Genomic DNA, 26355 nt, shown 5'->3' on the forward strand with positions numbered 1-26355 from the left:
CATCTCAGAAGCCGAACATTTCAGTTTTCGAATGCTAGAAACCTGGAAGTAAAGGCGCCTCAGAAGTCAAATGGCTTCCGCTGCGTGTTTTTCAATTTTCTCAATTGAACCCTTTGAGCCTGCCCTTTGCGCCTTGGTTTTCGAATGTTTCGGAAGTCGAAGGATCTTCCGGAACGAATTACGTTCGACATCCGAGGTACCACTGTATATGGTTTTCATATATCAACCACTATATTTACAAACCACTTTGATTGGCAGAATTGGCAGTACTACAGGTGCCACCTAATACCCGTTCCGCATTTGATGGTTTAGTGTGGCTGTGGCAGCGCTTACCCTTGGAACTCCCTGCCTATTGACATCAAGCAGGCGCCTTCAACTGTACTCTTTTCGGCACCTGATGAAAAAAATTCCTGCTGGACAAGCGTACCCAGATGCTTAGAAAACCGAGGTGAGACAGTTAATAATAATAATAAATAAATAAATAAATAAATAATTTTTATTTATACCCCGCCCTCCCCAGCCAAGACCGGGATCAAGGCGGCTAACAACCAATAATAAAAACAGGTTGATTAAAATACAACATTAAAACAATTAAAACATTAAAATGCAGCCTCACCACAGGAGGAGAAAGGAAAAAAAGAAAGAGGGGGAGGGAATCAAATTGATGGATGCCAACAACATGCTAAATTGCTAGAATGGATCGCAGCATTTCAGGCTTCAACTTAAAAACCTCCAGCAAATAGATAAACCAGAGTAGCAGCCCAAGGAGGAGGTTAGAATCTTTTTCCTTGACACGCTGCTTTTCTTCTTGCGAGGACATGTGTTTTTTCCGAAGGGCAGCATTCAAAAGCAGTACCTCTCTTTTGCAGGGTACTCTCCCAACTCATTTTACTGCAAATGTGGACCCAGAGTAATATCGGCCTGGCTAGAAAATGGGGGGGGGGGCGTGTCCTGTTCTTGTTTCATTTCACAGCAGTCCAAGAGAGCTCTGCGTCTGACACACACAGAAAATCCTGTACGTTGCCGAGACCAATCCTGCCTGGTTTGAACTAGTCCCTCTTGCAAGGCCCAGGTAGATGGTCCCTGAGGGAAAACTTGCATTTCCCAACATAAAAAGCAGGGAAAGATGTCTAGAAGATCTCATCATCTTGTGATATTTCAGTCCCTCCCCGCTGCAGTTCGTCCAGGTCCAGTTCGTCCTCGGCTTTGGGCCGAGGAGCTGGAAGGAGACATCGCCCTAATCTCTTTCATCACCGTTTTGCTCCGCGGACGTCAGCAGCCGAACGGGATGAATGCAGCCTTTCTCCAACGCCCGAGAGCCAAACGGAACCGTAAAAAAGTCCTTCCCAGAACCACCTTTCCATCACTGCCACTGCAAACATACCCGGCACCAGCAGCAGCCAGCTTCCTAAAGGAGCTGTAGCCATTCTGCGTCCGGATCTACAATGGCAGAACCAAGGTTAAGGGGGGGGGGGACAGGTACAAGGAAGAAATCGCACAGAGCCCGGTCTCCTGGGTTCATTTTGCTGCTGCAGAAGGGGGTCCCCAGTAGCTGTGCCAAATAATAATAATAATAATAAGAAGAATATTTATACCCTGCCCATCTGGCTGGGCATCCCTAGCCACTCTGGGCAGCTCCCAACAGAATATTAAAAACACGATAAAAAAATCAAACATTAAATACCTCCCTAAACAGGGCTGCCTTCAGATGTCTTCTAAAAGTCAGATAGTTGTTTATTTCCTTGACATCTGGTGGGAGGGAGTTCCACAGGGCGGGTGCCACCACCGAGAAGGCCCTCTGCCTGGTTCCCTGTAACTTGGCCTCTCACAGTGAGGGAACCGCCAGAAGGCCGTCGGAGCTGGACCTCAGTGTCCGGGCTGAACAATGGAGGTGGAGATGCTCCTTCAGGTATATTGGACTAAGGCCGTTTAGGGCTTCAAAGGTCAGCACCAACACTTTGAATTGTGCTCAGAAACGTACTGGGAACCAATGTAGGTCTTTCAGGACCGGTGTGATATGGTCTCGGCGGCCGCCCCCAGTCACCAGTCTAGCTGCCGTGTTCTGGATTAGTTGTAGTTTCCGGGTCACCTTCAAAGGTAGCCCCACGTAGAGCGCACTGCAGTAGTCCATGCGGGAGATAACTAGAGCATGCACCACTCTGGTGAGGCAGTCCATCTGCAGGATGTGAGGTTTGGGACAGGGGGTGAATTGCCCTGGTAAACATCTGGAGCCCCCCTTTTTTGCTCATACAATATGTCCTCTAATTGATACCTCATGTGGCGTGGCTTTAAAGTTGGGGGTGGGAGTGACATTTGAGAGTGGGGGGCAGCGCAGACAGGCAGGCAAGCTGCAGCAACGAGCGAAGGGCAATGGCAAGGATCCAGCCTTCTCTCCCGCCGAGCCAGAATCGGACCCCAGTTGGGCAAGGGCCAGAATCGCTGCCGGCACCAAGCTCTCCGCTCCGTCCAGATGCAGCTGGAACAGAGGGGGCCATTTGGCTCGCAGGAGCTGGCTGCGAAAGGAGCGAAAATTGCCGAGGCAAACACGGCAGCCCAGGTCCACCCCTCCTCTGCGCCTCAAGGGAGCTCAGTTGGAAGAGAAACGGCGGGGGGAACAACAGACGGAACGTGTTTTAAAAGCGGCCGCTCTGCCAGGGATTCGGCTGCGTCTCTTTCCGGTGGCGCGGCGCCCACCTGCTAGGCCACACTGCCGCCATGTGCCGGCGGGAACCGCCTCACGGCCTCATTGGCCCGGGCCTCTGTGGTGGAGCTGGAGGCGGTTCGTATTTTTACACTCGGGGTGTTTATGAAGTTTTGCTACAGATGCAGCTGTGTGCTGTCAGACGCTGTGAAAGCTTCATTGTCCGCGGCACAGGAGAGGCGAGGGAAAGAAACACGGGGCCAGAACGACTTCATAAATGAAGGCACATTTGTAGCAAGGGGGGGGGGGCGGGGAGAAGAGGAGCCCCTGCAGCTTGCATGAGGAGGGGTAGCTGTTCAGGAGCGAAACAGTGCAATAGGAAAGGAGAGCCTGACTGCAGTCTCTATGAACCGTAGGGGCCTCAGCGCCTCGGTTTCTGGATGAGCTCCAACAGACCCTCTTAGGCCTGGTGCGCCACAGAAAGAGCCACAGTTTGCTAATGCCCACAAACCAAATAAATTGGATACGATCGGGAAAAGCTAGGAGCAGCTCAACTGGATTAAAGTCACAACTACGCTAAAAGATAGAGAAACGTGATCGGAGCAGCTAGGTAAATGGGATTTAGTAACTAGCTGCATAAAAAGGTGAACTGTGAATATTCGGAGATGGAGTGAAATACTTTTACAATGTGCTAAAGAAGCTGCAAGGGACACGGGTTGCACTGTGGGTTAAACCACAGAGCCTAGGACTTGCCGATCAGAAGGTCGGCGGTTCGAATCCCCATGACAGGGTGAGCTCCCGTTGCTCGGTCCCTGCTCCTGCCAACCTAGCAGTTCGAAAGCACGGCAAAGTGCAAGTAGATAAATAGGTACCGCTCCGGCGGGAAGGTAAACGGCGTTTCCGTGTGCTGCTCTGGTTCGCCAGAAGCGGCTTAGTCATGCTGGCCACATGACCCAGAAGCTGTATGCCAGCTCCCTTGGCCAATAAAGCGAGATGAGCGCCGCAACACCAGAGTCGGCCACGAATGGACCTAATGGTCAGGGGTCCCTTTAACCTTTACCTTTAAAGAAGCTGCAATATTTTGATCAAAGCGATAGTACTGCATATACTGCCTTTCCATCTTTAGAGCAGTGCCGTATCTATCAGAATGTGTGAACTGACTCTTTTTACAGTAGAAGTAAAAGCTTGCAAGTATGCGTTTCCAAAAGTGCCAGAGTTTGCTATATCCAAGTTTGAATCTGCATCCACACAATCAATGTGGATTAAGAACTCCTCAAGGTCCCCACCAGACTGGCGTTTTTGTAGGTGTTTTCTGCAACATGCAATTGATGCAATGACAGCGTATTAGTGGTGGATTTACACGGGAGTGTAAACACACCATTTTGCTTTTATTGGCAGCTTGGTGACGCTTCCCCCAAGCTGCCATATTATTGCCCACTGGAGGGGCAGTCTTGCGCTATAGTGCCACAAAACTAGGGTAACAAATGCCTCTGGAACATTTATGCTATAAAAAGCTACAGAATAGCTCAGTTGGTTAGAGCAGGGGTCAGCAAACATCTTCCTCAGACCTTGTGGGGGGCCAGACTATATTTTGAAAAAAAAATATGAACGAATTCCTACGCCCCACAAATAACCCAGAGATGCATTTTAAATAAAAGGACACATTCTACTCATGTAAAAACATGCTGATTCCCAAACCATCCGTAGGCCAGATTGAGAAGGCGATTGGGCCGGATCCGGCCCCTGGGCCTTAGTTTGCCTACTCATGGGTTAGAGCGTGGTGGAGATGACGCCAAGGTTGCAGGTTCGAATCCCTGCATGGGACAGCTTGCCTATTCCTGCAGGGTTGAACTAAATGATCCACAGGATCCCTTCCAATCTACAATTCCAGAATTCCAGCAGGAAGTTATAGGACATGCACTGAATGGAACTGAGACAGTATGTCTGCCCCAAGACCTTTGTAAGAGTGGCTTTGAAAGTGGGATCTACACAGAACCGCCCTGACACTTTCGTGAGCACAGATAATCAAGAATGCAAAATAAAAAGCAAAAGGAAAGCTGTAGGAAACCATTGAAGACAGAACCCATCCTAGAATCGATACCCTCTACCCTGGAAGCCCCGTCCCCTAATCCATCGAATAAGCTTCTTCCTCCTCTTCGGCTCCTACCCCACTGCCAGGCAGGCTTGCCAGAAGCTATTAGTTTAGAGCCTGACATCTTCGGAAAAGGGAACACTTAATTGCTTTCTGAAGTCATTCAGATTCCTGGGATTTACGGTTCACAAGTCTAGACGGCCCACTTTTAGTGGCAGTTTGCCCCTTGGAAGGAAGGTGTGGATCCGTCCGGACTCCTGCCCCACACCCCTGGAGGGGCTCACTCCCGATTGGCCCTTATCCTGGGGGGCTGACAGCGTAAGGCTCTGCCTTGCCCTGGAGATTCTCCGTACAGTGGTACCTCGGGTTAAGAACTTGATTCATTCTGGAGGTCCGTTCTTAACCTGAAACTGTTCTTAACCTGAAGCACCACTTTAGCTAATGGGGCCTCCCACTGCCGCAATTTCTGTTCTCACCCTGAAGCAAAGTTCTTAACCCGAGGTACTATTTCTGGGTTAGCGGAGGCTGTAACCTGAAGCGTGTGTAACCCGAGGTACCACTGTATTCCCGTCAAGACGTCCGCCACTCCTCTACAAGTCCTGCTGAGTTTTGTGGCCCAGGCCACACACAGGAGTACAACGTGGATTTTGCTCGGCTCTTGAGCTCGCTGCTGCTTGAAATTGGACCCTCTGCACCGTGAAACGGGGGGCCGTGCCTTGGTTCCATCTGCATCCCAGCCGGACTCCAAAGTTGCTGTGACAACCAATGTGGCCAAGGCTCATTTCACACAAGGTTGAGCTAGGCCCTTCCGACTTTTATTTGCTCAGGGAACCAACCTGACATAATACGCCTGTCCCTATCGGATTAGCTTGCTTCCTCTTCCCCAAAATAGACCATACACTGGTACCCATTGGGAACAGTAGGGTCCACCCTGGGGAGACTAACAGGCGCCAGAGCCACCTGAGTCTAAGTTTGTCCCCATCCTTCTCCACGCTGAATGCTACAAGGGCAACACAGACGGAGGAGGTGGAAACTGAAAGTGTCCCCGCCTGGAGAAAGAGGAGGCAGTGTGGTACAGTGGTTAGTGCTGGACTAAGACCTGAGAGACCAAGGTTTGAATCCAACCCACGGAGGGAGGGCATGCGAGTGATTTGCCCAAGACCGCTTACTGGAGATGCAAGATTCAAGACCAGGGCTGTCCTGAGCCATGGTTCAGACTTTACACTGAGCTGTAATACTGCACCAGCTCTCACCTTGACAAGGTAGGGTTCATTAGGCTGAAATGGTCTATTCAGGCCACTAGACTGCAACCAGCCTACACCTTAGAGCAGTGTTGGTGCTGCTGACATTTAAAGCCCTAAACGGCCTCGGTCCAGTATACCCGAAGGAGCGTCTCCACCCCCATCGTTCTGCCCGGACACTGAGGTCCAGCGCCGAGGGCCTTCTGGCAGTTCCCTCATTGCGAGAAGCCAAGTTACAGGGAACCAGGCAGAGGGCCTTCTCGGTAGTGGCACCCACCCTATGGAACGCCCTCCCACCAGATGTCAAAGAGAACAACTACTACCAGACTTTTAGACGACATCTGAAGGCAGCCCTGTTTAGGGAAGCTTTTAATGTTTGAGGCATTATTGTATTTTAATATTTTGTTGGAAGACGCCCAGAGTGGCTGGGGAAACCCAGCCAGATGGGCGGGGTATAAATAATAAATCATTATTATTATTATTCAGCAACCTTTTTCAGCCGTGGGCCGGTCCACCGTCCCTCAGGCCATGTGCTGGGCTGGACTATATTTTTTTGGGGGGGAAATGAACGAATTCCTATGCCCCACAAATAACCCAGAGATGCATTTTAAATAAAAAGGACACATTCTACTCGTGTAAAAACATGCTGATTCTCGGACTGTCCGCGGGCCGGATTGAGAAGGCAATTGGGCCGCACCCGGCCCCCCGGCCTTAGTTTGTCTACCCCTGCCCTACAGAACTAGCAGCACTTTTTTAATTTGCAGAGCGTTCTCACAGATCGCCGGTGTCAGAAAGTAGACCCAGTTATTTCTGTTTTTCAGGCACTTCACTCCATGCGTCTCTACAGCTGAGGGGCAGAGTGCCTGTTTTGCATCCAGCTGGTCTCAGGTTCGAGTCCCGGTCTGACTTAGTATAAGGCAGTATCCTGTTCTCCTTGTCTTCCTTGAAAAACCCTTCTGAGCGCTGGAAGGCAGGCAACATACTTCTCTCTAGAGCTAAGGACCACAGCCTGCCCCTATATATTTTAACCCAGAGCCCCCCTGTCCAGCTAGGGCACTGGGTGCAAACAACAGCTGCCCAGAGAAATTACACTTGGCTGACGCTGTTCCAAGGCCTTTGCTGCAACCCTGGGTAATGTGATATAGACGAAGCTCTAAGAGGAAGGGAGAGAGCAAGATAAATCAGGATTAGACAAGAGGGAGAGTGCCAAGCCTAGAAAGACGACTTCCTTCAATGACACCCCAACACACACACACTGCCCCTAGCTGGGTTCTTGCAGGCCACAGCAGTTTTCACAAGGATGAAAAAGTAAATGGGATTAAGTGGGATTCACTCGTGGGTTAGGTTTGAGCCCAGTGAACACCTGCAATTTTCAACCTACTCCTTTTCGCATAAACCAGTTCCAAATTCCATTACACTTGTCCACGCAAAGTCTACGCCTGTGAGCAATCCACTCGCAGGTGGGCAAGCGTAGTGAGGTCTTCGATCCATTGGCTAAATGGAGCCGTACATTTATCTTTCTTTGTTTTTCTACTATAATTTTTTTATTCCGTTTCTAAAATTTCGCCATTTGACTTCCAATAATTGCATAGTTCCATAAATTGACCTTCCACCCTCATCTCCACAGGGTTTTTGTTCAAACCCTTTTCCTACTGCGTTATAGATCAAACGCTTTTACAGAAAGCCTTCTAATGCCATTTCTTAATCATTTACATTTATCTTTCTAATGCAGCAGTTATCAGTCTTTTGGACATAATGTTAACTGTTAACAATGGTTTTTGTGATATATACCTTTTGTTTTTTCCTTCCTTTTTTCTTTTTCAAACCCCTTTTTATGTGTTGTGTTTAATTTTTTAAAGAAATGAAAGAGCCCTAAGGCCTCTCCCTTTCCAACCCCTGAAAACACTCATTGGGGAGAGTAGAGTCTTCAGACCCAAAGATCCAACTTCAAAGCAAACTTGAGGCCTGGAACTTCTTTTAGTTTTAGTTTAGTTTTAACCCCACTGCTTGCACCCCATCTGCAGAGACTGAGCCTCGCAGTGGAAGCAATATCAGCCCCGAAACTAAGACACAGAGACCCTTGCCAGCAATTCCCATTTCCTGGGAGGGCACCCACAACCCGGGCAGCTATTTGGCGACTGAGCTCAAGTAGCGGGGGGGAGAGGTATCATATAAGAAGAGTGTGGCATTTATTTCTGTCTTATTTTAAATTAAAGCATTGTTATCCGTTCCAAGCCTCTGAGGTACAGAGCCTATAACTCGGCGGCTCTCTAACTTTTCCCTCTGGGACACACTTCCAGAACAAAAATTGGTTCACGCCACACCAATATTTTTATTATTGCTAAGAAATACATTGGAAAGCGAAAAAAGAAACCACTCCTGGCAGTGCTTGATTTATAACACAGAACGCAGCTACTTTAATAATAATTGTGGGACACCCAGAAATAATAAAACAATGTGTGGCTACATATGAACCCACATCATTCCCTTAATAGAATATTGATTGTCCTCGAGTCTCACAGTCGCGTTTGCCATCCTCTCCCGCCACACCCTTTGAAAACCACTGCTGTAAAATAATTACGAAATTAATTATGCTGTAAAATAATTACGAAATTAATTATGCTGTAAAATAATTATGACATTAATTATGCTGTAAAATACAGTGGTACCTCGCAAGACGAAATTAATTCGTTCCGCAAGTTTTTTCTTCTTGCGAGTTTTTTGTCTTGCGAAGCACGGTTTCCCATAGGAATGCATTGAAAATCAATCAATGCGTTCCTATGGAAACCGCCTTCAGACCAGGTCCGGGGACAGTCTGTCCCCCGACCTCTTCTGAAGGCTGGGGGTGGGGGGGACAAGGGCTTTTCTTCCCACCGCCAGCCTTCAGAAGGCTGTTCTGAAGGCTGGCGGTGGGAAGAAAAGCCCTTCTCCCCACCTCCCGCCCCGCAAGCTCCGGGGACAGGAGGGCTTTGCTGCCGCCCACCAGCATTTTAAGATCGCCCCGGGACAGCGGAGAAGTCTCCGCTGTCCCGGGAAGGCAGGCGGGGGGGAGCAAAGACTTCAAAAGCCGTCGGGATAGCGGAGAAACGCGCTGCGCTTCTCCGCTATCCTGGGAAGGCAGGCGGGGGGGGGGGGAGCAAAGACTTTTGCCCCCCGCCGGCCTTCAGAAGAGGTCCAGGACCTCTTCTGAAGGCCGGCGGTGGGCGAAAGTCTTTGCTCCCGACCGCCAGCATTTTAAAAGAGGTCCCTGGAGATTTCCCTATGGGCTTTCTTCTTGCGAAGCAAGCCCATAGGGAAATTCGTCTGGCGAAGCACCTCGAAAAACGGAAAACTCTTTCTTCTTGCGAGTTTTCCGTCTTGCGAGGCATTCGTCTTGCGAGGTACCACTGTAATTATGAAATTAATTAGGTGAAATTATGCTGCAGGGCCAGGTGACAAGTCGCCCTCTGACGTTGCCATCTCACCCCAGCACCCGTCACTGAGGCCTAAAAAGATCTGCCCACCTTACGCAGGTGCCTGGAAATAATTCTAGGCCTTCTGAGAAGGGAGTGGTACCTGGAAGTATTAAGGCTTGCATTTATGCATTTGAAATATTTGTTCAGCCCCCTGGATGGTGGGTCCCCAGCGCTGAGCCTCGAATCTGTTCCCCTTTCTCTAGAGACCCTCAGAGGTGCACCCAATGTCCGCCGGTTCCCGTGCCCATTAATACATGCAGAAAATAGTCGTCCTCAGCAAATATTGGTTAGACAGCTCCAGACTGTATTCGCTACCTCTTTCCCCACCCCCACCCCCCCAAAAAAGAAGGCCAGCCATAAAACGATGCTTTAAATTTACATCTGCACACCAGAAATAGACCCGGGCAGAACTTTTCGGATGGGGAGGCTGGGTCCCAATAGCTCAGGTTTGTGGCTTGCTGGCCGCAGATGTTTTAAAAGGCAACATAATGATCCACTGCGAGAGAAAATAGGACAGAGCTATTTTTTAAAAGGCGAACAAGTGACAGCAAATCCTGTGTTTGTGCAAGAGGCTTATCCCCAGCACAAGGACTGCTTAAAAAGAGAGAGAGAGAGAGAGAGAGAGAGACTTGGAAAAGCTTGATAAATGTTCCTTATTTTTAGTTGGCCTCCCGAAAAACATCTGCAAATCGAAGAGCGTCATTGGAGAAGGAAGAAACGCTACGCTGCTGCTGGATTATATATTCATTTACTTGCAATAATCTTATATTTCCTAATAGCAAACAAGTGGCTGGATGGGGCTTAGCCTTAAGTCCCTGGAAGTCATAATTGTCCATTATATGCAGTGTCTGTGTCTCCCCTCTACCCCAAAGCCTCTCATTGTATGTCTGAGATTAGAGGACAAAGGAAGGGTTTCAAAGTCACAGGCAGTGTTAGAAACTCAGTTTATAAGCTAGGTGCCAAATGGACTAGGCGACTCTCAGAGTCCCTTTCAAAGATAAAATTCTATGATTCTATGATCTCAACCACGTCGCTTGATGTAGCTTGCTCTTCCAACAATTCACTTGTATGCAAGAAGGAGAAACACACACACAGAGGGGTAATAGTATTAAGGCAGAGATTTTTAAACTGAGGCAGCCAACCTGGCGCCCAGAAATCTCTTTGCAGTCGCAATAGACCCATGCCAGTAGCAAAATGTGCCTGGCAAATTTATAACATGGGCCATAGGGTGCAGAGTTTAGCCAGAGCTTGGTCCCAGCACCTAGCTTTTAAATAAATATGTAAATAAAACACCAACTGTTACTAAGCCCATTTGTGCTGTCTTCCAAACTTCCATGCATTCCCAGAGGTAAGCACTACCCCTCTGGGAATGGATGGAGCCAGGTGAGCAGGAAATCTGAACCAGCCCCATGGGAATGCAGTTTACTGGTAGTATTTCATTCAATACTCCAGACTTTGCCCCAGAGTGATGGCTAACAGGCCTAGGGCAACAAAAAGAGAAATAGGTAATAGGTAAAGGACACCTGGACAGTTAAGTCCAGCCAAAGGCGACTATGGGGTTGCAGCGCTCATCTCGCTTTCAGGCCGAGGGAGCCAGTGTTTGCCCACAGACAGCTTTCCAGGTCATGTGGCCAGCATGACTAAACCGCTTCTGGCACAATGGGACACCGTGATGGAAACCAGAGCACACGGAAACACCATTTACCTTCCCGCAGGAGTGGTACCTATTTATCTACTTGCACTGGCATGCTTTCGAACTGCTAGGTTGGCAGGAGCTGGGACAGAGCAACGGGAGCTCACCCCGTCACAGGGATTCGAACCGCCAACCTTCCGATTGGCAAGCCCAAGAGGCTCAGTGGCTTAGACCACAGCTCCACCCGCGTCCCTAAAAAGAGAAAGCAAGCTGCCCCAGACCATCAGCACCGAAAACAGGGCAACCCACCCACAATTGTCATATGAGTGTTCAGTTCCAGCCCTCAACCTGGCAAATAAGGACTTGGGACCCTGCTGAGACCACATGCCTCAAGGGGGCTGAGGTGCACTTTGGACAGCAGTAAATCACACCTGCCAGGAAGATTCAGGGCCGTACGACCCCAAAGCCAGGCTGCAACCCTCGTATTCAAAAGCAGAAAAGAACTGGCTGAATTAGCCTGAAGCTAAGCTGGCAGAAATGGGATGCGGGTGGCGCTGTGGGTTAAACCACAGAGCCTAGGACTTGCCAGTCAGAAGGTCAGCGGTTCAAATCCCCGCGACTGGATGAGCTCCCATTGCTCGATCCCTGCTCCTGCCAACCTAGCAGTTTGAAAGCACGTCAAAGTGCAAGTAGATAAATAGGTACTGCTCCAGCGGGAAGGTATACGGTGTTTGCGTGCGCTGCTCTGGTTTGCCAGAAGCGGCTTAGTCATGCTGGCCACATGACCCGAAAGCTGTATGCCGGCTCCCTCTGCCAGTAAAGCGAGATGAGCGCCGCAACCCCAGAGTCAGACATGACTGGACCTAATGGTCAGGGGTCCCTCTACCTTTTAAGCTGGCAGATTGTCAGACTCTTAATGTCAGGATTGTAGGTTTGAGCCCACATTGAGTAAAAATATTTCTGACGGGGGGGGGGGGGCAGGGTTTGGCCTAGTTGGTCCCTTCCACCTCTACAATTCTATGATTCTAAGACGAAACAAACTAACCACATGAAAGGTGTCCATTTAAGGCACACGTTTCCGACACGATGCAGAAAGCATACACGGGCAGAGTTTTGTAGTACAGTGGGACCTTGGTTTAAGAACAGTCCAGTTTAAGAACGATTTGGTTTACAAACTCTGTAAAACTGGGAATAGTGTCTTGGTTTGAGAACTTTACCTCGGTCTAAGAACGGAATCCAAACGGTGGAAGGGCACCGGTGGTGGAAGGCCTCATTAGGGAAAGCGCGCCTCAGTTTAAGAACGGTTTTAGTTTAAGAACGGGCTTCCGGAACGGATTAAGTTCGTAAACCAAGGTACCACTCCAAGTTTTTGTTAGAAACAAACCAGATAGGGGAAACTGTGGCATCTCTATAGCAGTGAATTGAAATGGATTCCAAATATATTTTCCCAGGACTGGAAGCCCACACAGCAAAAGCCACGTGGTGATCAGTTCCTGGTAACAGAAAGCTTAATTTTTCTGTCATTCTCTCATACTGAACTGCTCTTTGGAAAGAGTTCTCTAAAATCAGAATAAAGCTGGCATTCAAGAATATAGTGGGACAACCCTACTCACTAAATCTGCTGCCCCACAGATACATAATCCCCCTTGGACGGGGATGCCCCCAGATCTCCCCAGTTGAACCTTTGATTCCATCTGTTCAAAACAAGAGTCTGGCAAAAGCTTTTTGGCGTTGCATTTTTGAGGGGAACAACAGGTGATTTCTCAGGTTGATGACGATGCTTTTCAACTTGTTAACCAATGTAAAATACTTGGTGGAAATTACCACTATGTCAATTTAGTACCATTTGTCTAAAGAGGCTTTTGGTTATAATTCCAAATGAATTCGGTGCCTGCACTGAGAAGCCATATTACAACAGTAAACCTCAACATTTTAAAAAACCTGTCCAAAGCTAGCACCCCTCACCCCTCAAAGTGACCTTAAGTAGCCTTTCTTCCTGTGTTAGAAACTCAGATATATATAAGCTGGGTGCAGGAAGACTCCTTAAACCAGGCATGGCCAAACTTGGCCCTCCAGCTGTTTTAGGACTACAACTCCCATCATCCCTAGCTAACAGGACCAGTGGTCAAGAATGATGGGAAATGTAGTCCCAAAACAGACTGTCTAGTTGCCGTTTTGGGGCCAAACGGCTCGAAAGCCTTATTTTCCAAACGATGGACTGACTGTGATTGATTCTCAGTTAAATGTCTGGCTAGTTAAGAACTAACTTGAGCTAGGTTAAGAGCTTTGAGAACTGAAGGAAGAAAAGTCACTTAATCCAGGGATAGCCAACACATATATAGGTCTATTCTGACCTCTTTTCCTTAGTGGTGACTGCTCCTGCTCAGGCTGTGCAGAAAACGCATTTTGGTTACAGAAATTGTATAGATAAAATATAACTGATAGAATTCTATAGGGTGGGGTGTTAAGTGTGTGAAAACAGCCCTGATCCAATGATCCCCAGATGGTGGAGATGTCAGGCACCATTCTGGTGCCCAGTCATCTTCACTTGGTCACAAGTGGTTGAAAGCATGGGTGCAAAATGTGCCTGGCTAATTTCGAAGACTGCTGCCTTCACACCTGTTTGGATTATTCTGATTATTCAGGAGTTAAACTTCCCAACATGTAAGAGTCCAGAGGTAGCCTCAACACCTTATTCTGTGCAATTTGGGGATAAACAGAGAGCAAAGGCCAAAGATGGGTGGCCGCACCCGTGAGTCAGTAGGACGAAAAGAAAAAGACTTTTTCTTGGTTTTTCTGACATGGCCAAGAAGCCACAGCAGATAGGATGAAGGCAAAGTGTCTAAGTATCCACTGGTGATTTAAGAATCCTCAAGTATCATATTTATTTGGACTTCTAGATAACTAGGAGGTTCCCAGAGACATTGCGATGACAATAAAGAAAAACAACAACAGAGTCTTATGGCACCTTCGAGTGTCTTCTTCAGTTGGGTGTGTCTGTGCGCTTATACAAAACGCAGAAATGTCAGGTGCACAGTCTGTATACAAGTTAAGCGCAGTGACAACTCAAGGCAACAGTACTTGGTGATAACACAATCTTCCTAGCTTTACTGTGCTTACTTAACGCTGTAGTGGGAGAGAAAACCTTGGACCTGATTGAGTCCTAAGTAAATAAAATCAAATTTACTGGTAAATTCCAGTTCATCTATTTCAGCCTTTGAAGTGGCCCACCCACTGGAAAACAGTGCCTTTCAGGTCGGCGGCGGAGCGACAGTAAGAGATACGGGGCAGGAATAATTGGCAGTTCTCCAGACGGAAGAATGCAGAAAGTAGAATCCTCGAAGGATCAGTATTGGGAACCTGTTCTTTTAAACTTGTTCACACATGATCTAGAGTTCGGGGTGAGCAGTGAGGCAGCCAAGTTTTCTGCCGATATGAAATTGTTCGGGGTGGATAAAACAAAAAGCAGCCAAGGGGAGCTTCAAAGAGACCTTTTCAACCTGAGCGGATGAGCAGTAAAATTCAGTAAAACAAGTGTCTTAATATTAAATATCTTCATTTCACAAATATACTAATGGAGTCTGAACTGGCCTTGAGTGAATTCCATGTTGGGAACCATGAGGAAAAGAGCTGAAAATAAAACTACGGATATTTTAAATCTGTTACAAAAATCTATGGTGCGACTGCATTTGGAATACTATGTATGGTTCTGGTCGCCTCAACTCAAAAAGGAGATTGCAGGTTCGGGAAAGGGCAACCAACATCATCAGGGGGGTGGAGAACACCCCTGCCAGCCGTAGAAAAGCTTCACCATGCATAGCATGGTGAAACAGGATAGAAAACTTTTTTTCTCCCTCTCTCATAAGTCTAGAAAGGGACGCGGGTGGCGCTGTGGGTTAAACCACAGAGCCTAGGACTTGCCAATCAGAAGGTCGGCGGTTTGAATCCCCACAACGGGGTGAGCTCCCGTTGCTCGGTCCCAGCTCCTGCCAAACTAGCAGTTCGAAAGCACGTCAAAGTGCAAGTAGATAAATAGGTACCACTCCGGCAGGAAGGTAAACAGTGTTTCCATGCGCTGCTCTGGTTCGCCAGAAGTGGCTTAGTCATGCTGGCCACATGACCCGGAAGCTGTACACTAGCTCCCACAGCCAATAAAGTGAGATGAGCGCCGCAACCCCAGAGTCGGCCACGACTGGACCTAATGGTCAGGGGTCCCTTTACCTTTACCATAAGTCTAGAATTCATTGGAATATTCAGAAAGTCCTTCTTCATGCAACACGAACTATGGAACTGCCCACCTCAAGAGGTTGTGATGGCTGGAACGCTGAACACTGGAAGCTGATCTTTTCCTCGCAAAACAATCAATGGACATCGATAAAAAACAATCAAACTCAGAAGCCGGTCTTCCAGAGTGCTCTGCTTGCTGACCTGAAAGTCGCCGTTCTTCAAGCTTCAAAGGGAGAGCGCACGGAATGGCTGAACGGGGATTCACGAGGAAAGTTTGACTGAATTTATCTAGCGCACGGCTTTGAAAGTGCACGCCACAATAAATCTGTTTGCCTTTCAAGGTGCCGCAAGTTGAGCGTGCAAGTTCGTGTGTGTGCGTGCACTTGTAATAAATCAACCTAGCCACACCTCTGAAACTTGCCACCGTGCAGAGAAAAGTTCTGCTTCTCTCCCCGTTTTTTGGCTGCAAAATGCAAACGTCTGTAGAAAAGAAAACTTCGGGCAAAATAAAGCTCATATTCTCCTACCACATACACGTGAACCGTATCAGTGTAGTCAGGGCCCGGTGAACTGCAACGAGCCCTAGCCACCCTTGGAACGAAAAGAGCGAAACTTAAACATTAATAAATTTCCAAAATGCCAGCCTCAGCTGTCCTACCTTTATTTTAACTCAATGCACCAATGACACATAATGTTTGGCCTTTCATAATGACCTTAAGCAAACGAAGACATGCGTAAGACGCAACCACCTCCTTCATATTTGTATATTTTATAGGCTAAAATGTGGCACTTGTCAACCTCCAAGCTCGCTGCCAACCTACTTCTTCCCACATTGACTACTGGTTTGGACTGGTTTGGAATGAAATGTTCACAAACATTCTAATCAAATATCCTTTATTAGGCACAGCATTAGGTATTAGGTACAGCAAACCACACATTATCAACACCATATACAAATTGTGCAAAAGAAGAGCTCAGCATAGCAGGGTTTGTCCCAACCAGATCTTTAACTCCAGAGAAAATCAATTTGCATAAATAATACAATGCAACAATACCACATCACCGATCAATTAAGAAACACTAAATCTCTTTATGGGACGCGGGTGGCGCTGTGGGTTAACCACAGAGCCTAGGACTTGCCGATCAGAAGGTCAGCGGTTCGAATCCCCGCGATGGGGTGAGCTCCCGTTGCTCAGTCCCTGCTCCTGCCAACCTAGCAGTTCGAAAGCATGTCAAAGTGCAAGTAGATAAATAGGGACCACTCCGGCGGGAAGGTAAACGGCGTTTCCGTGTGCTGCTCTGGTTTGCCAGAAGTGGCTTAGTCATGCTGGCCACATGACCCAGAAGCTGTACGCCGGCTCCCTCGGCCAATAAAGCGAGATGAGAGCCGCAACCCCAGAGTCGGCCACGACTGGACCTAATGGTCAGGGGTCCCTTTACCTTTAAATCTCTTTATAATGGCCCAGCCTTTCTACATGGACAGCACTCAAAAATTCAGCCACTATTAAACTAAATATTAAATAAGGGGTATGAGTGGTTACATTTTGAAGAAATAATGGGAGGTGAGATAAAAAAAGATTACCGTATTTTTTGCTCTATAAGATTCACTTTTTCCCTCCTAAAAAGTAAGGGGGAATGTGTGTGCGTCTTATGGAGCGAATGCAGGCTGCGCAGCTATCCAAGAAGCCAGAACAGCTGCGTAGCGATCCCTCTTGCTGTTCTGGCTTCTGAGATTCAGAATATTTTATTTTCTTGTTTTCCTCCTCCAAAAACTAGGTGCGTCTTGTGGTCTGGTGCGTCTTATAGAGCGAAAAATACGGTATAGGGGCCAAGATGCAGGCTTTCCGTAACATTCTACCTGCTTCAGGGAAGGGTGTCAGCAGAAGCACTGTAAGCAGATATTGCTGCTTCTGTGAGGGAAGGGGGAAAGTCATTTCGGCTGGGAGAAACCTCACGCAGAACCTGGAGACAGGAGACCCTATGTCCTTTCGCAAGACCAGAGCAGGGAACTGGTCCCAAGCAGGCAGAAAGACTGAACGCTGAGCGGTGGAGTGGGAAGGAGTCCTAGACGGCAGAGAGGAAACGGGCAAGGTGCCCAGAATAGTGAAGCAGGATGAGGAGCAGGAACTTGGGGGAAGAATGGGTGGAGACAGAGATCTGAAGGAAAGAGGGAATACTGAGCTGAAGGGGGGAGGCAGGAATTGGACAGGTAAAACTGCTGGGCCGTATTGCTGCGATAAAAATGAATGTATTGCCTAGAATGTTGTTTCTGTTTCAGGCATTGCAAATTGTGGACAAAATGGACGGTTTCAAGAAGTGGCAGAGAGATATTTCTAGATTTGTCTGGCAGGGCAAGAAGCCTAGAATAAAATTTAAAATATTAACAGATGCAAAGGAAAGAGGTGGATTTGCCCTGCCAGACTTTAAACTTTACTATGAATCAGCAGCTTTTTGCTGGTTGAAAGAATGGCTACTTCTTGAGAACACAGACATTTTGGATTTGGAAGGTTTTAACAATGTATTTGGATGGCATGCATATCTGTGGTATGACAAGGTCACAGCGCATAAAGCATTTAAAAACCATATTGTTAGAAAAGCATTGTTTAATGTTTGGATAAGATATACGGACTTATTGGAAAATAAAACTCCAAGGTGGCTGTCACCGATGGAAGCGAAAGCTCAGAAAAAGCTCAATATGGAGGCTAAATGGCCGAAATATTGGGAAATATTGGACAGGTAATATTATGGAGGGTGGGAGAATATGACTGGGGGAACCAAGGAGGGAGGATTGCTGAAAGGGCTGCATGTTACATCTTGATTCGTGCGAACCAGCCTGATCTTTGGCTGCAGGACTGATTAGACTGTTTAATAAATGCAAGAGAGAGCCTTCATTTTAAATAACATTTTGTTCTCACTGGGACGTGGGTGGCGCTGTGGGTTAAACCACAGAGCCTAGGACTTGCCGATCAGAAGGTCGGTGTGACGGGGTGAGCTCCCGTTGCTCGGTCCCTGCTCCTGCCAACCTAGCAGTTTGAAAGCATGTCAAAGTGCAAGTAGATAAATAGATACCGCTCCGGCGGGAAGGTAAATGGCATTTCCGTGCCCTGCTCTGGTTCGCCAGAAGCGGCTTAGTCATGCTGGCCACATGACCCAGAAGCTGGACGCCGGCTCCCTCGGCCAGTAAAGCGAGATGAGCGCCGCAACCCCAGAGTCGGCTACGACTAGGCCTAATGGTCAGGGGTCCCTTTAACTTTACCTTTGTTCTCACTGAAAGGCCGAGGGATGGAAACAGTGTTCAGTAGAGGGCGACTGTTCTACTGGGCTCTTGAGGACAGAATCACAGAACTGCAAAGTTGGAAGGGACCACAAGAATCATCTTGTCCAGCCCCCTCCAATGCAGGAATCTTTTGCCCAACAAGGGACTCGAACTCATAACTCGAGTCTCATGCTCTACCACATGGGTAGGCAAACTAAGGCCCAGGGGCCAGATCCAGCTCAATCGCCTTCTCAATCCGGCCAGCGGATAGTCTGGGAATCAGTGTGTTTTTACATGTGTGCTTTTATTTAGAATGCATCTCTGGGTTATTTGTGGGGCATAGGAATTTGTTTTTCCCCCTCCAAAATATATAATAATAATAATAATTTATTATTTGTACCCCGCCCATCTGGCTGGATTTCCCCAGCCACTCTGGGCGGCTTCCAACAAAGATGAAAGATACACTAAAATGTCACATATTAAAAACTTCCCTGAACAGGGCTGCCTTCAGATGTCTTCTGAATGTCAGGTAGATGTTTATCGCTTTGACATCTGATGGGAGGGCGTTCCACAGGGCGGGGGCCACCACCGAGAAGGCCCTCTGCCTGGTTCCCTGTAACTTGGCCTCTCGCAGTGAGGGAACCGCCAGAAGGCCCTCGGCACTGGACCTCAGTGTCCGGGCAGAACGATGGGGGTGGAGACGCTCCTTCAGATATACTGGACCGAGGCCGTTTAGGGCTTTAAAGGTCAGCACCAACACTTTGAATTGTGCTCGGAAACGTACTGGGAGCCAATGTAGGTCTTTCAAGACCGGTGTTATATGGTCTCGGCAGCCGCTCCCAGTCACCAGTCTAGCTGCCGCATTCTGGATTAGTTGTAGTTTTCAGGTCACCTTCAAAGGTAGCCCCACGTAGAGTGCATTGCAGTAGTCCAAGCGGGAGATAACCAGAGCATGTACCACTCTGGCGAGACAGTCTGCAGGCAGATAGGGTCTCAGCCTACGTACCAGGTGGAGCTGGTAAACAGCTGCCCTGGATACAGATTTGACCTGTGCCTCCATGGACAGCTGTGAGTCCAAAATGACTCCCAGGCTGCGCACCTGGTCCTTCAGGGGCACAGTTACCCCATTCAGGACCAGTGAATCCTCCACACCTGCCCGCCTCCTGTCCCCCCACAAATATAGTCCGGCCCCCCACAAGGTCTGAGAGACAGTGGACCGGCCCCCTGCTGAAAAAGTTTGCTGACCCCTGCTCTACCAGCTGAGCCACTCTGAATATATAGGGTTGTTCTACTCAAGAGTGGACCTGTTGAACTTAACATACCCAAGTTATTTATGCCTTCCAGGGCATTTTTTTTTTCAGCCAGAACCCACAGGAACTCAGTTCCGGCCTCCTCTCAAGGAGAACAAGGAGAGAACAAGGGAGACTTTCATGGTGAGCTCTGGTGCCTCTTTTTCTAGAAAAATAGCACCGGTGCCTTCTAATTTCAAAAGGTCTACTCGGGAGTAGAACTAATCTTGGCCAGAGCATGTTTTTAAAAATCCTCTGTTCAGATAACTTAGGTTGGTACATAGGCGTTTGAATTTCCCAGAAAACTCAATCAAGCGGAAGGCAGTTTCAAATTAGGATTAGAAAAATATTTCAACTTCTTAGGCACAACGCAAAAAGTGCCAGGACAACTTCCTAGGATTTCTCTAGCTCTGAGTGGGTCTTGTTTGCTACCTATCCTTACAGAAAAGCTATCGTAACAGTCTGTACACTTTTTAAAAACAACAACTCGGGGTGGTGTGTAATTTTTCCATTTTTGGAAACACAATAAGAAATTCTGCCCTTCCTCGCACCTGTTCCAACCAACCACACACACACACACACACACACACACACACACACACACACACATTTCCCAAAGCACTGAGGGAGGCAGGAGACTCTGTCTGCCTCATACACCTTTATGGCACATGATCGATTTTGCGGTGCCAAGCAAGTCACATTGAACTCTTCCAAATTAATCCCTCTGGCAAACACAGCTTGCACAAAAGCGGCAGCCAGCTCCATTGCCTTCCCTTCCTCTCCATGCCAGTCCATAAGCAATGAAAGCTGTGCCAACGAAACAGCCTCACTCAAAACCATCACGGAACGGCAACAACTTTAGTCTCAAAAGACCTTGCGCCCAGAGTCAGCTTTAAAGCCAGCGTCCAAACCTTGGCTCAGCCCTGAAAAAAATGTGACAATGCAGGTGTGCCTCTGAGCATGTGCAGAGTGTATTTCCAATGATCATGTAGATTTGAGAACTATACCTCTGGAGGAAGAGAAGGGAAGAACTAAATATTGGACCCTTTGGCTTTGACAACACCCCTCCCCTCCCGCCCCATCACATCTGGAGGGAGAGGGCAAAGTTGGCTTCTCGTCTTCCAGAATAGCAACAAAGAGAACGAAAGCAGGCAGACAGCTACATCCCATGGGTCTGTGAGCCAGCAATAGCATCTGTATCCCGCAGCCAGTAAAGAAACCTGCAGTTCCCCTCTGAGATGCATAACAGAAGCCCATACAACAATTTGCTGTGCAGAAGACATGTTATTATTTTGCGATATCGCCTGCCCTCCTTTTTCATAACCAGCCAAGCAGGCAGATTTTCTTCAAGGGATGGGGGGGGGGTGCTCCTGTTCCTCTCCATCTCCTCATCTGGACCTGAGCTCCACTGGTTCTCCCACCCCCCCACCAAGATGAGAAGAAGATGCCAGAAATTCTCACCTTAGTCCCACGGGGTAAATAAGTCTCTTCCATCTCTAACAGGGTTCTCCCTGCAACCACTCGCCTCCCAATTTCTAATTTATTGAACCCCTTTTTTAGAAATACGCTTATTGGATGCAGTGCCTGTCATTTTCTATATATATATATAAATTTTGACCCAATCTTGGCATTCTGTTTCCTGGAATGAATGGACGACCGGAGCAGTGATTCACTTGGGCGACTTTCACACCTAACCGCTAGAGATCTTTTTCCAACATTGAGCAGAATTTTCTGTTCTGAAATCACCGGAATGAACTAAGCCCATATAAATCGACGAACCACAACTAGCAGACTCCAGAGAAGGGGCATAAAGAAAGAAAACAATGGTGGGACATTAGAGCAAGTCCTAAGCAGAGCTGTGCCAGCTGGCATGAAGAAAGCGAGGAAGATTTAAGTGAGAAAAACTTAAGTCAACAGTCAAGGGGTCTCAGAGCTTCAGACACCCTGACATTAAACCTTTCACATTCACACTGCACATTGAAAGCACATTGTTTCCCCCCAAATATCCTGGGGGCTGCCATTTGTTAAGGGTGCTGGGAACTGTAGCTCGGAGAAGGGTAAACTGCTGTTCCCAGGGGTTGTGCTCTTGTGGCACCGCTATTTTCTCTCCCTACACTTGAGCTAGGGATGCGGGTGGCGCTGTGGGTTAAACCACTGAGCCTAGGATCAGAAGGTTGGTGGTTTGAATCCCTGCGGCGGGGTGAGCTCCCATTGCTCGGTCCCTGCTCCTGCCAACCTAGCAGTTCGAAAGCACGTCAAAGTGCAAGTAGATAAATAGGTACCGCCCTGGCGGGAAGGTAAACGGCGTTTCCGTGCGCTGCTCTGGTTCGCCAGAAGCGGCTTAGTCCTGCTGGCCACATGACCCAGAAGCTGTACGCCGGCTCCCTCAGCCATTAAAGCGAGATGAGCGCCGCAACCCCAGAGTCGGCCACGACTGGACCTAATGGTCAGGGGTCCCTTTACCTTTACCTTACACTTCAGCTCCCCAAAAGAGAGGGGCTGCGTCTCGGACACTCCCTGAGCCTCAAAGCCCTTCAAAACCCTAAGGATGTTAATGCTGAAGTTAAATTTTATAAGAACTGTGATTTGGGAAAGCGTTAAAAGGACATGCAATGAAATTCAACCAAGGGGAAGCGAGGAAGTCACTTAACAATGTTAACAAGTGTAATTTTCAATAAGGCTATGATTTATGCGTTTGTCTTATGTGTTTGTTTGTTTGTTTATAATGTTATGAAAACCAATAAAAAAAATTTCAAAAACAAAACCCTAATTGGCTAAGTCGCGGCTGCAGCTGGCGGGAATTCACTCTGCACGCGCTCAGAGGCGCTCTTCTTCCTTGGCGCCTCTTCCCCTGCTCCGAGCTGCCAGCAAATCCCAGAGGCTGAGCCTCGAAGGTAAAGGCTGAAACCAAAGTGGGACCCCCAGCAAAACGAGACCCCCCCCCTCCTTCCCACCGGTTGCTGACCAACCTGCAGCTCGCACCAGGCCACCTCGACGGTGGTCTCGGTGTCCAGCCCCTTGTAGACGGTCTTGAAGGAGCCGCGTCCGATCTCGATGTCGAACTTGAGGAAGCGTCCGTCGGGGGACGTGGCCACGGCGCGCGTCTCGGCCTCTTCGTTCTCCTCCTGCTCCCAGTGATCGCGCTCGGTGGGCGGCTGCGACGGCGCGGCCTCGCGGGGGCTCTCGCTGCCCGCGGATCCCGGCGCGGGCGCGGCAGGAGCGCAGGAGGGAGGCGGCGGCGGCAGCAGCGGCGGCGCCCCGGCCGGAGCTACCGCCGCCGCCGCCTGCAGCTCCCGTCGGGGCGCGTCGGCGCCGTCGAAGCCCCTGAGCGCCGCCAGCTCGGCCGAGCTGCGGCGGCTGATCTTGTAGTTGGAGCCGCGGCGGCCGGACAGCCTGCGGCCGCGAAGGCGCGCGGCTTGGAGAGCCTCGTCGTCCACGCTGCAGCCGGCCGGGTCCGCCGCCCCGTCGGGCTGGGCCACGAGCGCTCCGGCGCCCGAGCCCGGATCGGGAGCCCGCAGCATGAGCATCGGACGGCGAGGCGAGCCGAGGCACCCGGGACGGAGAAGGAGCGCCTGCCGACTGAGCCCGTGCGCCCTGCGGCCGCTACGTGCGCTCCGGAGACGGGAGCCGCGGCACCGCCCCCTCCAGGCACCGTCCTGCCGCCGCCGCCGCCTCCCCGCCTCTCCTCCGCCCGCCCTCCGGCGCCTTCCTCCGCCCACCGCCGCCCCTCTCCCAAGGTAGACAGCCGGCAGCTCCCCACACTCGCCCGACGGCGCCCCTCCCCAAGCTGCCCAGGACGCGCCGCCGTCCAACTCCCCACGCGCGCCACCCGCTACCTCTCCAAGCTGGCGCGCCGATGCTTTTGCGCGCCCATCCTAGACGGGAATGTGGCGGCGAGGTTTCTTTAAAAAATAATAATAATTTTTTTTATTAAGTTTCTTACAGATATAATACATATCACAACAAAAGAATAACAGGGGGGGGGGGAGAAAAAAAGACAAGATCACAAAGATAAACAAAAAAGAGAGTAAAAACAAAGTACCGGTGAAGTGGCGGCGAGGTTTCCACGCGAGTTTGGGGGCCGGGCGCGCGGGGGAGGGCTGTTTCTGGCAAGGGAAAGTGCTTGCTGCGCTCACGCAAAAAAAAAAGGAACCAAAATAAAAATCCAAGGCGCTTTCGTTGGGAAAAGCAAACCTCCCCAAACCCACAGTCGCCTTTTGCAGACGCTCCAAGTGTCCCTGTTTTCCAGGGAGAGTCCCAGATTTACAGAAGCCGCCCCAGTTTCTGACTTGATCCCCGAATGTCCCATTTTTCCATAGGGTGTCTCTATTTTCATCATCCAAGAAATGTTGGCGGGCGTGGAGTTAGGGGACCCCCGAGCCAAGGAGATAAGTAACAAGCCAGCCTTTAGAAGACACCTGAAGGCAGCCCTGTCTAGGGAAGTTTTTAAATGTTTAATTATGTTTTTATATGTGTTGGAAGCTGGCCAGAGTGGCTGGGGCAAGGTAGTCAGACGGTGGGGTATAAATAAAATAAAATAAAATAATTAATAAAATAATGTGTTGGAAGCTGCCACTCTGAGTTGCTTCCAACACATAAAACATTATTATTATTACTATTATTATTATTATTTAGGATGTCTCTTTTCATCAGAGAAATATTGGAGGGTATGGTAAGTGCTTGCTCTGCTTACCAAAAAAGACCCCATTAAAATTCAGGGTTCTTTCTGTGGGGAAAGCAAACCCACACAAAGCCTCTTCAAACCCACAGGTGCCTGTTGCAGGGAAATGATGTGCGCTCCTTGTGACCATTCATTTTGGGTTTTATAAGGCATTGGAGAGACTGTTGAGGGTGGGGGGGGCAGCGGTGGGGGGGGTTGCAGCAGAGGTCCTCTCCTCTGTACAGTGATACCTTGGGTTACATGCACTTCAGGTTACATACGCTTCAGGTTACCCACTCCACTAACCCAGAAATAGTATCGCAGGTTAAGAACTTTGCTTCAGGATGAGAACAGAAATCGTGCTCCGGCGGCACGGCAGCAGCAGGAGGCCCCATTAGCTAAAGCGGTGCTTCAGGTTAAGAACAGTTTCAGGTTAAGAATGGACCTCCGGAACGAATTAAGTACTTAACCTGAGGTACCACTATATTCTGGACAGGGCCTGGCACTGCCTAGCCGCCAGTCTTGGGCCTCTGGATCCTTCTGGCCGCTGTTACAGCTTCAGAGCAAGCAGCACTGTATGGGGTGGTCAGGCAGAGGCGAGGTTAGGAGGCAATGCAGAGTCGGATTTAGGTTTTATATACTATAAGGTAATTTATGGACCTAACAGGTATCTAAAGCCATTTGCAACATGCAGAATATATAGAAATGAGCAAACCAGCGATATTTTAGGGAGCAGGCTAGCAGGCGGGGCCCATTACTTACATCATAGGAGCCTACACAACACAAAACACTGTTGCTGTATGTCGGTTTTATTTGTTTTTTATCTTATATTTTCGAAATGTACATCCAGCTGTTTTTTCCTTTAAATTTTGGGGCCCCCAAGAGAGTGGAGCCCTAAGCTATAGCTTGTTTAGCTTGTACGTAAATCTGACACAGGCCCAGCAATGAGGTCACCCAGTGACACCCCAAACATTTAAAGTACACACGTCCTGCCCACCCCCTGCCAATCTTGGGAGGTGTAGTTTGTTAAGGGTTCTGGAAGGGGTAAACTATTTTTTGCATGATTTTTTTTGGGGGGGTAGCATTTGCACTTCAAAAGTTTGGTGTACATGCATAACTGAGCGGAAGGTTGCACTCAAATCTCCAAAATCACGCTGCAAAATTTGTCTTTGCCGAACGCTGGCGAGTGTGACGTAGTATAAAGAAGAGAGTGTTTCTATTTTTTTGTTTTTATTTTTGCAATTCAATCTTTATTGGTTTAAAATCAACACATTCACACACAACGGAAGCTTAGAAAAAGAAAAAAGAAAAGTAAAGAAACACAATACATCTCGTACAAACAAAAAGAAATACTGTAGAACAATACATCAGGAATGCACAAAAATATTCCAGCTATCAACTTCAGACTTCCTTGATATGGGTTCTTTGTTTCCTTAATTACTTGCCTTTATTTTTTCAATAAACTTTATTAAATCTTGTTTGTGTTCATTATACCTTTTCCAATTCCGAGAGTTATTCAAAGCATTCTAAAGTTTTTATATGGGGACACTGTTCTTTTAAATTTTGTCTATAGATCTCCCATTCTCTTTTGAACTTTTGGGTCGGTCGATCTCTTATCTTTTCCGTCATGTATGCTAGTTCCATGTATTCAAGCATTTTTACTTGCCACTCCTCTTTTGACGGAATTTTATCTCCTTTATCTTCCACCCCTTGGAAGAGAGTGTTTCTGAGCACGGGCAGAGCGCTCTTCCCTTATTTCGCTGCCTTCATATATCCAGGATTGACAGGCTCCCAGACAGCTTGACCCCCCATTTAGAATTGCCTCCATCCTTGTAAGGCTCTTAGGAATCTTCAGCCAGGA

The 26355-nt window shown here is 48.5% G+C and overlaps 1 protein-coding gene across 1 annotated transcript in view; it reads right to left on the bottom strand.

Moving 5' to 3' along the window:
- Positions 1–23441, bottom strand: part of WNK4 (WNK lysine deficient protein kinase 4) — a 59956-nt gene extending 36515 nt beyond the window's left edge. The window contains exon 1 of the mRNA XM_077917540.1: positions 22804–23441. Coding sequence (XP_077773666.1) covers positions 22804–23361 — 558 coding nt within the window. The 5' untranslated portion in view covers positions 23362–23441. The remainder of the gene's footprint in view (positions 1–22803) is intronic.
- Positions 23442–26355: the final 2914 nt, after the last annotated feature.

Source organism: Podarcis muralis, chromosome 13 (assembly GCF_964188315.1).
Source record: "Podarcis muralis chromosome 13, rPodMur119.hap1.1, whole genome shotgun sequence".
Taxonomy (NCBI): domain Eukaryota; kingdom Metazoa; phylum Chordata; class Lepidosauria; order Squamata; family Lacertidae; genus Podarcis; species Podarcis muralis.